The 12192-nt window shown below is 42.6% G+C and overlaps 1 protein-coding gene across 4 annotated transcripts in view; it reads left to right on the top strand.

The window, feature by feature from the left end:
• The first annotated feature begins 371 nt into the window (after positions 1-371).
• The window catches only part of mag (myelin associated glycoprotein), a 28740-nt gene continuing 16919 nt past the window's right edge, over positions 372-12192 (top strand). For all 4 annotated transcript variants that reach the window (XM_034174155.1, XM_034174156.1, XM_034174157.1 and 1 more), the window contains exons 1-6: positions 372-524; positions 651-758; positions 6077-6152; positions 6316-6684; positions 8646-8942; positions 11084-11341. In XM_034174155.1, the coding sequence (XP_034030046.1) occupies positions 6107-6152; positions 6316-6684; positions 8646-8942; positions 11084-11341 (970 nt within the window). In that variant the 5' untranslated portion in view covers positions 372-524; positions 651-758; positions 6077-6106. The remainder of the gene's footprint in view (positions 525-650; positions 759-6076; positions 6153-6315; positions 6685-8645; positions 8943-11083; positions 11342-12192) is intronic.

A 12192-nucleotide genomic window follows, 5' to 3' on the forward strand; every position in this document is an offset into this window, starting at 1 on the left:
TACATTTTTGGTTTCACAATTTAACTTTAGATTCTGTTTGTCCTAGTTAGAGGTCTGACCCTAATAATATCTGGCAGTATGAGTCACAGTCACGTAATTAATGTGACCATCACAGACAGTTTGTCTTCATTTCAAACCCACACTATAAAACATTTTAAATGCTGCATTCTAATCTAGAATAGGAATGAATTCAATTCAACAAATGACCTTTCCTTGCTTTCGACTGACTTGAAAAACAATAAATCAGGCTGGTGACAGTGATGATTCTGGCTCTGCTTTTACTAAGCCGTTCGGTGATACTCGCTCATTGTGTACCTCCCTTTTTAACCAGAGAAGATGATCTTGCGTAGCTCCATTTTCTTTGGTTGTAGTACAGTAGATTTATTGTCAGCACGCTGCACAACGCTGACGACATGATGTGTGGTGACTGGAGGTTGGCGTGGTATCAGAGTTCAGCTAACAGTGAGCGTCATTCATTGGCTCATCTTACATACAGCCACTGTCTGCTGAGGGAGAACAAACAGGTACAGAGCCACGCTGACTGTGTGTGTGGGTGTCTTACTACTGTTGTGTGTGGACAGAGTGACGGAGGCTGTAATGGATGTCATCACATAACCATGCTCGTCTCACTTTTTTTTTCCCTCCAACAGAGAAGGCGGCTTTGCAACTGTGTGGGTGTGAGTTAGCACCCTCTAGTGGAGCAGCTGGCAATCTTTCCTGCACAACTTGCGTCTGTTTCCTGTGATCAGCATTTCAAGGTAAACCCACAGGGTGACCTGCACCTGCACCTGTACCCTCACATCATGAATATATGTGGTCTTCATGGGACACCTAGCTGATCCTCTTCTTAGTGGAAAGCAACATCCTGGACAAACTTGACCTTCTGTGACAGGGTTCTTCAACTCGTTCCAGAAAGGGCTGAGAGGTCGCAGGTTTTCTTCACAACCACCCACTGCACCAGGTGATTTCACTGATTAACATCACTTTGAGCAGATGCAATCAGTTAATCTGTGAAATCACCTGGTGCAGTGGGTGGTTGCGAAGAAAACCTGCGACCTCTCGGCCCTTTCTGGAACGGACCCCTGTTCTATGACATCAACACATATTTGATGAAAACTATTTTAATGCAGTGGTGTGTGTGGATAGAAATGGGTGTAGCACTTTTTGCTCATATCGGTCCTGAACAGAGTGTTTGAGATAAACACAGAATTCTTTAACGAATAATGATGAAATAATAATAATAATGAAATAATGAACTTGACACTGAATAAAAAAACGCAACTACAGAACAACTGATGAGGTTTTATATTGTTGATCGCAGTGACACATATGCAAACATGCTTAAGTTATTTATTTTTTTCTTTTGGTAAAAGCTTTTCTAAATAAGTTTGATTGATGGTTTTATTCAAAGTACCTCATCAGACTGTTTTGTACATTTTTAATTGTGTGGAATTGAACTCCTGTTTAGAAACCACTTCTCCATTAAAATGAGCTCTCAGAAATATTTTCTATGACCAAATAACTAAGCAAAAATAAAAATCAAAGGTGTTATTTTAATACTTAGGGGAATATTTCATTCCATTCAGGAATGGGTCAGGATATTTGTACAGTGAGACAGAACTCAACTAGTAAAAGGTTCACAAAAAAATAAAACAACAGCAACAGACTCCTTCATTGCACTTGAGGGAAGGGTTTAGAAATTTAATATTGTGTTATGAATAGCAACTGACGAGCAGAAAGCTCGGTGGGTTAAGTAGTTGTTGGGCTATCAATATGTAGATCTGTGTTCGATTCCCTGTGTCCTTGAAAAAGTACACTTCATGTGCATTCTCAGTTCACCCAGCTGTAAACAGGTAGCGGCCTTGCTGTGGAAGTAAGCTGCGTTGGACTGGTGTCTCATCCAGGATTGGTCAGGACTTTTTGCTTTACACTATGGAATCCTGAGATAAGCCCCACTGACAATGGGCCGCAGTATCTATGGAGGATAGAATAGAATAGAATAGAATAGAACATGCCTCAATTCTATTTTATTCTATTCTATGGAATCCTGAGATAAGCCCCACTGACAATGGGCCGCAGTATCTATGGAGGATTACTTTGTTATTCCTGTTATGTATGTAATTTTGACTGAAAGAGTGCAAGATGACAAACAAGATGTGACCTATAACGTGACCTAACAAAGCACAGAAAACAATTCCAATTCCAAATATTTATTCTACACTTACAGGCAAGGGTGGTGGAGAAGCAACATGCTGGACAAACTTGACCTTCTATGACATCAAAACATATTTGATGAAAAATACTATAATGCAATGGTGTGTGTGGATTAAAAACCTTGCCTACACTTGTTTTCAGTGCAGAAACAAGCCCCTGCCCCTGTCCTGTCCTAAGGGCATACTGCATAAAACTTGTGCCAAATCATCAAGCAGATCCACCTTGGATCTACTGTGGCGATCCCGAGTGAAAACAAGGGAGATGTCGAAGGGACTTATTTCTTTATATTAAAAGCCAAATGGCCTCTGTGTATGTGTATGTGCGCGTGCATGAGTGTGTGTACCTTCAAACATGGAGAACATGGGGATAGCTGACATTTTCCATTTGGTATGCGCATGTCTTTTGGGTCAAGGATGAATGCCGCCAAAGCGGAATGTTGATAGGACTCATATTTTTGGAGAAATTACAGATATTATGTAACAACAGTGAATACTGTTGGAAAAGTACAGAGAAGGACAGAAAGAGTTACATTGTGTGTTTGTGGACTTAGAAAAAGCTTATGATAGGGTGCCAAGAGAAGAGTTGTGGTATTGTATAAGGAAGTCTGGAGTGGCAGAGAAGTATGTCAGGGTAGTGCAGGACATGTACAAGAATAGTGTGACAGCGGTGAGATGCACAGTCGGAATGACAGACTCATTCAAGGTGGAGGTGGGATTACACCAAGGATCAGCTCTGAGTCCTTTCTTGTTTGCAGTGGTGATGGACAGGTTGACGGATGAGATCAGACAGGAGTCCCCATGGACTATGATGTTTGCAGATGACATTGTGATCTGTAGTGAGAGTAGAGAGCAAGTTGAGTCTAGTCTGGAGAAGTGGAGATATGCTTTGGAGAGAAGGGGAATGAAAGTCAGTAGAAGCAAGACTGAGTACATGTGTGTGAATGAGAGGGAGCCCAGTGGAATAGTGCAGTTACAAGGAGTAGAAGTGGTGAAAGTAGATGAGTTTAAATATTTGGGGTCAACTGTTCAAAGTAATGGAGAGTGTGGTAGAGAGGTGAAGAAGACAGTGCAGGCAGGGTGGAGTGGGTGGAGAAAGGTGGCAGGAGTGATTTGTGACCGAAGAATATCAGCAAGAGTGAAGGGGAAAGTTTACAAAACAGTAGTGAGACCAGCTATGTTGTATGGTTTAGAGACAGTGGCACTAACAAAAAGACAGGAGGCAGAGCTGGAGGTGGCAGAGCTGAAGATGTTGAGATTCTCTTTGGGAGTGACAAGAATGGACAAGATTAGGAATGAACATATCAGAGGGACAGCTCAGGTGGGACGGTTTGGAGACAAAGTCAGAGAGGCGAGATTGAGATGGTTTGGACATGTGCAGAGGAGGGACCCAGTGTATCTAGGGAGAAGGATGCTGAGGATGGAGCCACCAGGCAGGAGGAGAAGAGGGAGACCAAAGAGGAGGTTCATGGATGTGCTGAGAGAGGACATGCAGGTGGTTGGTGTTGTGAAAGTGTAGGAACACGGACCCACAACAGGGGGCGCAATGAACGGACAATGGAGGAAGGTGAATAACAAGGTTTACTATTGTGAAACGAGCACAATGAATACAACAATCACAATTTGGGGTCGAATCCGCTGGTGTCGTGTGGGCAGGCTCGAAGGTAGGAGACGTCCGTCTCAGTCGAACCGAAACCACCCAGATCTCCTCTGCCACCGAACCCTGGAAATACTGGAACCGCCAAGTCCCGAATTCCCAGGTGGCCACTGCCTCCGCTCGTCGGATCCGGTACTGCTGGTGGGAGAGAGCAACAACACAGGCGTGGATGCGACAGCACCCAGTAACGGAGAGGGGAGAAGCCGCCTCCACCTCTAGTCACAATATGGCAGGCAGGTGAGTACTTATCCAAGCAATTTAGCTTACAGTAATCAGCTGTCCTGAAAAGGTTTAACAAGTCTTTTAGCTAGTTAGTCAGAATATACATGCAGAGAACGTTACCTCAGTCTAAAGGCGATATCTCGGCACTGAGGTGGAGACGCCGTCCTCCTGATATACCTCTGTGCTGAGTGGAACAGCTGTGTCCAGTGATGGGTGACAGCTGTCACCCCGGCTGCTCCCATAAGGCGGCAGCGCCCTCTGGTGCCTGGAGCCCGCACTCCAGGCAGGGCGCCCTCTGGTGGTGGTGGGCCAGCAGTACCTTCTCTTCAGCGGCCCACACAACAGGTTGGTGTGACAGAGGAAGATACAGAGGACAGGGTGAGATGGAAACGATTGATCTGCTGTGGCGACCCCTAACGGGAACAGCCGAAAGACAAAGAAGAAGAAGATGTAACAACAGTGAACAATGGACATTGATAATTACATTCTGGACTCACACGCCATTTCAAATCATTACATAAACGTTGCATAATTTATTACCACCCTTGAAAAATGTCAGCTACCTATTTTACAAACACTACCCAATCTAGAGCCCATGGATCCCCATGGACAATGCACTAGATAATTTTATACTTATGACACATTAAATAATGAAAATTAGATGCAATGAAGCTAGATGAAATAATGCCTACTGAAACACACTAAAGAAGTAGAGTGACTTTTTGAATTTAACCTGAAATTGGAAGTCCCAGTTTATTGGCTCATGTCCTCTTAGAAGAACAGAAAAATGGCTTTTACTACAGTCAAAGGTCATAGTTACTCTTAATTAAAATGAACCAAATTCAATTTAATGGGCACAAAGTTTAATTACAACCCCAAATCAGAAAAAAAAAAACCCTTGGATAATTGGGCAGGGCATACAAGGAACTATAAACAGTATGGTCTTGGCGGCTTCCCTCACTAGTTTCCTTTCAGCATCACTCAGTTTGAGAACTGCCTACTTCACACAGATTTACCATACAGTACCATACATTTGTACTCGTATTTCTTAATAATTGACATAAATTAAGTCTAAAACATATTCAGTGACTTGGAAATGTTCAGTATCCATCCTCTGACTTTTCTTAAGAAAGCTGTCTGTAAAAGTGATGATTCAGTCTTTATATTTACAATAAATTTCCCTCGTCCTAACTTGTTCTGAAATTTTCTGCAGGTTTTAAATGCAGAAATGGATCTATATTACCAAATGAAATTAAGCTGACAAGAAAAAAAAGACATGAAATATCTCAGGTGGATGCAGTCTGCAATGAAACAGAAGTCAAAATAAATGGAAGGATTGCTGCATTTGTTTGTTTGCTTGTTTGCTTGCTTGTTTTTAATGTGCATTTTCCATTTCATTACAGCTTTTTCTGATTTGGGTTTGTGATTGATGAGTATTATTTGTGAGTGGCGTATCCGTGCCACCCATTATGGGTGGAAGACAGGCATGCCCCTCTAAAAGGGGAGGTGATGGTCTAGTAGTTAAGTAGTGGGCTTGAGACCACTGGCAGAACCCTGACATCGGTGTGTGAGTGTGTGTGAATGGGTGAATGCGAGGCATCATTGTAAAGCACTTTGAGCTTCTGATATAGATGGAAATGCGCTGTATAAATGCACTCCATTTATCCATTTTATTTTATTTTATTTTATTTTTGTAATGTTTAATCAATACCCTGTTGATCTGGTGGGACAGTGTACCACTAGTCTTTGATCTCTGGGGCTTGGAGAGGGTTTTGTCTGATAGGATGGGGTAACTGTCTGAAGAGGATCCTGATATTCAGCTCCAGTTCCCAGCCCTTTATTGGTGCTGAGATGGTTCTGTCTTTTCCTGCTATCCACACTGACAATGTTCTTACAATTTTGTCTATGTCTGTGATTTTTGAGGAAGAGTTTTGTATTTGAGTTACACACTCTCTGGATGAACTGACATCAGTGTTATCTGTTGCAGAGGTCTATGGTCCAGTTCTAAGCAGAGACCATGCGGTGTTTGGAGCTGCTCTTACTACTGTTGTTGATCATTTATGGTAATAAACTCAAGTGTCTCTTTATTTTTGATGATAAATTACTTTTTAGGAGTTTCTACATTAAAAACTCTCTGCAAACACCTGCGCAGTATGTTGACAGTGGAAGCTAATCAATGAATGATATGACGACAGTGTTGCTAATCTGTGTCCTATTTTCTCTCAGATGCCAGTTGTCAGTGGAACGTATGGGTACCTCGAGATATCTCGGCCATGACTAACTCCTGCGTGGTCATCCCCTGCACTTTCGTATATCCATCTGGTATCCGACCGTATCATGGCATTCACGGTATCTGGTACTTTGGCCAGCCCTACCCTCAACTCTTCCCTCCTGTAGTCTTCAAATCACGCACAGATATTGTGCATGAGAGCTACAAGGGCCGCACCAAACTTCTGGGAGATCTGCACCAGAGAAACTGCACACTTCTCATTAACAACATCGGTGCAGAGCACTCAGGAAAATACTACTTTCGAGCTGACCTCGGTGGAGCCAACATGTATACGTTCCCTGACTTTGCTGAGCTTAAAGTTCTGGGTAAGTCAGTGAAGAAGGTAAGAATTAGTAAGGCATTGGAAAGGCTGAATTGGAAAGGCATTATATTTTGTCTGTTAATGATAAACCAAAAATAATTATCAATTGTATTTATGTACCTCTGCCAATGACACTGAGCTTTCACAGTCATGTCTGAATATGCCCTGTACTTAGTACATGGTTTAAAAGAACCAAGCTAAACTGGCCAATCGAGGACCTGCTGAACCTGGTCACCCTCTTCTTCTTTGGGCTGCTCCCGTTAGGGGTCGCCACAGCATAGCAGTCATAAACATCTCACCGTGCTGAGGACACGGTGAGATGTCAGTCAGATGTTCTCTGCTCTCACTGCAATTAAACTCTTGTTTATTTGGTTCATCAAACCTACTGCTGAAGATCATCTGCTCTACATGATTTCTAGCTCTCACTGGTTCACCCATTGCTAATTAACTAAGTTAGGTGTGCTCAGCCAATCAAGAACTCAGAGACACATCTGACTAATGAGCTGTGGTTACAGCAGGTACACTGTAAAAAATGAACCACTGTCTCAACGAGAAAAAAAATGATGTAACAGTTTGCATAGATTATTTTACGTTATTTCAACTTAACTAAAGTTATTTCAACTTAACTAGAGAAGTCTTGTGGCATTAACTCAAATGAAGGTTCAAATAACTTAAAAACTAGAGACATTCGTCACGAAATGCCCCGCGCGCAGTACTATTTTCCATGTAAAGTGCAGTAATATGTACGTGTGGGGTCGGTATTTGGTTGAACCTTCATGTGTTTGATGTAAACTGGGATACACAGTGGAAAATTGTAGACTGACATATTTATTTAGAGGATGTGGCCAACTATTGATAATTTTTAAAAGTAGGTCAAGGTCACTGGTCTTTGAACCCATGCGAAGTACTCCTCCAAGGCATGTACCCACCAAATATGAAGTTATTGCAAGCAATAGGTGCTGAGGTACATTGCGGCGAACAAATTTCAGGTGAAGGATTTGACAGTTGTGACCATTAGTGACCTTGGAAAGTAGGTCAAGGTCTCCGGCCTTCAAACCCATGCAAAGTACTCTTCCAAAGAATGTACCCACCAAATATGAAGTATCTGTGAGCAAAAGGTGCCGAGATACGTTGCAGCAAAGGATATGACAGTTGTGACCACTGGTGACCTTCAAAAGTAGGTCAAGGTCACTGGCCTTCGAACCCATGCGAAGTACTCCTCCAAGGCATGTACCCACCAAATATGAAGTTTTTGTGAACAATAGGTGCCGAGCTACGTTGCGGCGAACGAATTGCGCCCGGACAGACGGAAGGATGGACAACCCAGATGCTATATGCCCCGCCTCATGGCGCAAGCGCCGCGCAGGGCATAAAAATCTATGCAAATTGTTACATCAATTTTTCTCATTGAGACAGCAGTTCCTTTTTTTAGAGTGTAGACATGAAAGACATGCAGGGCAGGTGGTCTCCGGGAGCAGGGTTGGTGATCCCTGGGCTAAGGTATATATATATCAATCCTGGAAACCATGATCAGAAACCCTGTGGTTGGAGGAATCATAAAATGAAGGGTGCAAATTTTCCTCATATGCAAGCTCAAATATATCCAGCAGATGACACTGTTCAGTTGTTGGCAGACAGGACTGGTATATTTTGTAAACATAAAGTTGCTTTTTGGATCAGTTTGGTGCATCAATGTTAACTGACATGTAATCAGTTTATCATTAAGGTATGACTTTTTAATTTGCTTATAGTTTAATATTTTTGAGTCCCTTTGTTAAAAAAGTGAAGCGGATGGACTCATTTATCTATTAATTCATGCACTACATTTTACAGGATACATGCTTAGCCTTTTATGTAGCTTAGCAAAAGCCAAAAATTGGTCTTACCAGAAAGCAATAATTGAAAAGCAAGGCTTGCAATCTCAGTGTAGCCAAACAAATCTAGTAATCCTTTCCTGACCAACAGATCAACCAAACATCGACATGCCCGAGGAGATCGTCAGTGATGAGAGTTTGGAGCTGACGTGCTACGCTCCTGATAACTGCCCTAACATGACTCCAGAAATCCAGTGGATGTACACTGACTACCTGCCTGACCCAGAGTTATCTTCTGATTACCTGGAGGAGAGTAACACTGCAGTACTTTCCAGCACACTCACCTTCACGCCCAGACCCATGCACAATGGACAGCTGCTGGGCTGCAGGGTCTACTACCCCAACACCACGCTCGTCTATGAGAGGCTCATCTCTTTAGACATCAAGTGTAAGTAAAAATAAAAAATAATTAATTAATTAATTGATTAAAACACACACACACACACACACACACACACACACACACACACACACACACACACACAGACATTAAGCAAACATAATGTTTCACTGCAATCTACCAGTCGATCCATAGAAATACTGCACATTATTTTTTTTTAATTGTGCAGACTGTAAAATACATTTGTTACAGTGATATACAGAAATTGCTCATTTTTTATATTATAAAGACAACAAATGAAGAAAAAACATAACACTTAACATAAAAAAAAAAAAGAAATACTGCGCATTCACTGGCCGAGACACTATCTCTGGAGCTGCCACACCCACATGTGCACAATACCTACCCAATACCAGACACACTGTTGAGAAGATCCCCTTTGATTTCTGACTTGTATGCAAATACAGGACAATAGCTGTGGTACGTCTGTTCTCCCTGTTAACCCTGAAATTCCCAGTGAGGTAAATAATTGCTGCTATTCAGTCAGTCAAAGTCACTTTCTGTCAAAGCTCAGTGGAAGGCAATGCATACACTATAAATTTGTTGTTGTTGTTGTTTTGTGTTTTGGGGATTTTCATCATTAACAGCCTTTTTCTAAAATAAAGATTTTGATTTGTGTATACAATATACTATCTAGACACTGAAGAATACAACTGGATTCTGTATATTTCAGATGATGTATGAATTATTACTGTATCTTAAATATAACTTGACTTTCAACATTTTCAGTGTTGATGAATTTAGCCTTGTTTTCATTAACATATTTTGTTATAAATGTGGCAGCACTATGACAACAGTGGTAATATGTATATGTCATGTATGGACATGAACAAGTGAAGCTCTTCAGCATCTCACCATGTAATTTAGGTCCTTCATACTTTTTTCAGTAAATGCTTCTGGGGAGCATTAGCATGGCTAAAAACCTTCAGCTTCTGGGGGGAGCTTTGAGCCTCAATGCCAAGACATCCAAGTTCAAGGCCTGGAAAATGGCCTGGAAAAAGAGTAGGTGACACCAAAAAATGTACACAAATAGTCACCAAAAATGATGAAATATTGATATTTAAAAAATATATTAATAGAGTGTGTGCCAGTTATAGGGGCATCACACTACTCAGCCTCCCTGGTAAAGTCTACTCCAAGGTGCTAGAAAGGAGGGTTCGGCCAATAGTCAAACCTCTGATTGAAGAGGTTCCCTCCTCGCCGTGGAACAACCAACCAGCTCCTCACTCTCACAAGGACCCTGGAGGGTGCCTGGGATTATGCCCATCCAGTCTACATGTGTTTTGTGGACTTGGCAAAGGCGTATGATCGGGTACCCTGGGAGATACTGTGGGAGGTGCTGCGGGAGTATGGAGTGAGGAGGTCCCTTCTCAGGGCCATCCAATCTCTGTACTCGCAAAGCGAGAGCTGTGTTCGGGTGCTCGGCAGTAAGTCGGACTTGTTTCTGGTGGAGGTTGGCCTCCTCCAGGGCTGCACCTTGTCACCAATCCTGTTTGTGATATTCATGGACATGTTATCGAGGCGTAGTCAGGGAGAGGAGGGTTTCCAGTTTGGTGGGCTCAGGGTCTCATCACTGCTTTTTGCAGATGATGTGATCCTGTTGGCTTCATCAGCCTGTGACCTCCAGCATTCACTGGGTCGGTTTGCAGCCGAATGTGAAGCGACTGGGATGAGGATCAGCACTTCTAAATCTGAGGCCATGGTTCTCTGCAGGAAACCGATGGATTGCCTACTCCAGGTAGGGGATGAGGTCTTGCCCCAAGTGAAGGAGTTCAAGTACCTTGGGGTCTTGTTCATGAGTGAGGGGACAGTGGAGCATGAAATTGGCTGGAAAATCAGCACAGCAAGGGCAGTATTGCATTCGCGCTACCATACTGCTGTGACGAAGAGGATGCTGAGCCAAAAGGCGAACCTCTCAATCTACTGGTCAGCCTTTGTTCCTACTCTCACCTATGGTCATTGGTTGGGTTATGACGGAAAGAACTAGATCGCGGGTACAAGCGGCCAAAGTGGGCTTCCATAGGAGCGTGGCTGGTGTATCTCTTATAAGGCCTGTTAATGTTCTATTAAAATGCGACTTGCCAAAGTACAGGACCATGTCTTAGCCAATATATGCTTCATCCTTCCAGATGGCCCTCGATCGGTGTGGGTGAACATCTCCTCAGAGGTGATGGAGGGCAGCTCTGTGACGCTGCACTGTGAGGTAGACAGTAACCCTCCTCCCAGGATCTCCTGGATGTTTGGAGACCAGGAACTGCTGTGGGACACAGCATCCAATGTCTCTTTGTCCCTGGACGATCTGACACCTGCACAGGAAGGAGTCTACACTTGTGTTGGGCACAATGGCTACGGGACCATGAACACTTCAATGTACCTCGCTGTCAAGTGTGAGTAACTAAGACTGTGTCTGATATTCAATGAGATCAGAGCGCACATTCAGTATGTATGACCTACTGGACGAAGTGTACAGTCTTGATTTGGTGTCTAATTATTCCCAACATACAAAATCATTTCTCTTCTGCATTGTGTTACCATAAGACAGATGCTGAATTGTTTACATTCTGTTAAGATATGGAAAAATTTTTGGACCTCTTACTAAGACACAGTGAGTGGACATTTCATCATGGTTAAACATCAAAACATATTTGCAGTTGTTCTTGGGGAAAAATTCAGTTATTTTAAATATGAACTTGGAGTCACTGAGTAGTTTAGATCCAAGAACTTAGATGGGGAAAATGTTGCTATTTTTTATTTTTACTTTGCCAACACATCAGTGTCTGGCAAAATGTTCCATCTGAGTTTATGGAAAATGTAGCCAGTAATTACATTAATTTAGTTGACAGTTTTGTCCAAAGCAACTGACAAGTACGGAGTCACAGTCAAGCTACAGTTTGAAGGAGGACTTCACTCATTCAGTCAGTAATCTTCAAATGCTTACTCCAATTAACCCATTTATGCCCAAATGTTTTTTATAAGTGGAAAAAGTAGCATTAGAACCTTTGAGATTTTTTATTTTGAGTAGAAAATGACAGTGATACACTTCAGCAACAATTGTTGCCAGTGGGGCAAAACGAGTTAAGGGTCATGGGAGGCTGGAGCCTATCCCAGCAGTCATAGGGTGTGAGGGGTACGTCCTGGAAAGGACGCCAGTCTGTTGCAGGAACACACATAGACAATCAAACACATTCACACCCGCACATACGGACAATTTTAAGTTTCCAATCCACCTAACCTGCAT

This window comes from Thalassophryne amazonica, chromosome 7 (genome assembly GCF_902500255.1).
Source record: "Thalassophryne amazonica chromosome 7, fThaAma1.1, whole genome shotgun sequence".
Taxonomy (NCBI): domain Eukaryota; kingdom Metazoa; phylum Chordata; class Actinopteri; order Batrachoidiformes; family Batrachoididae; genus Thalassophryne; species Thalassophryne amazonica.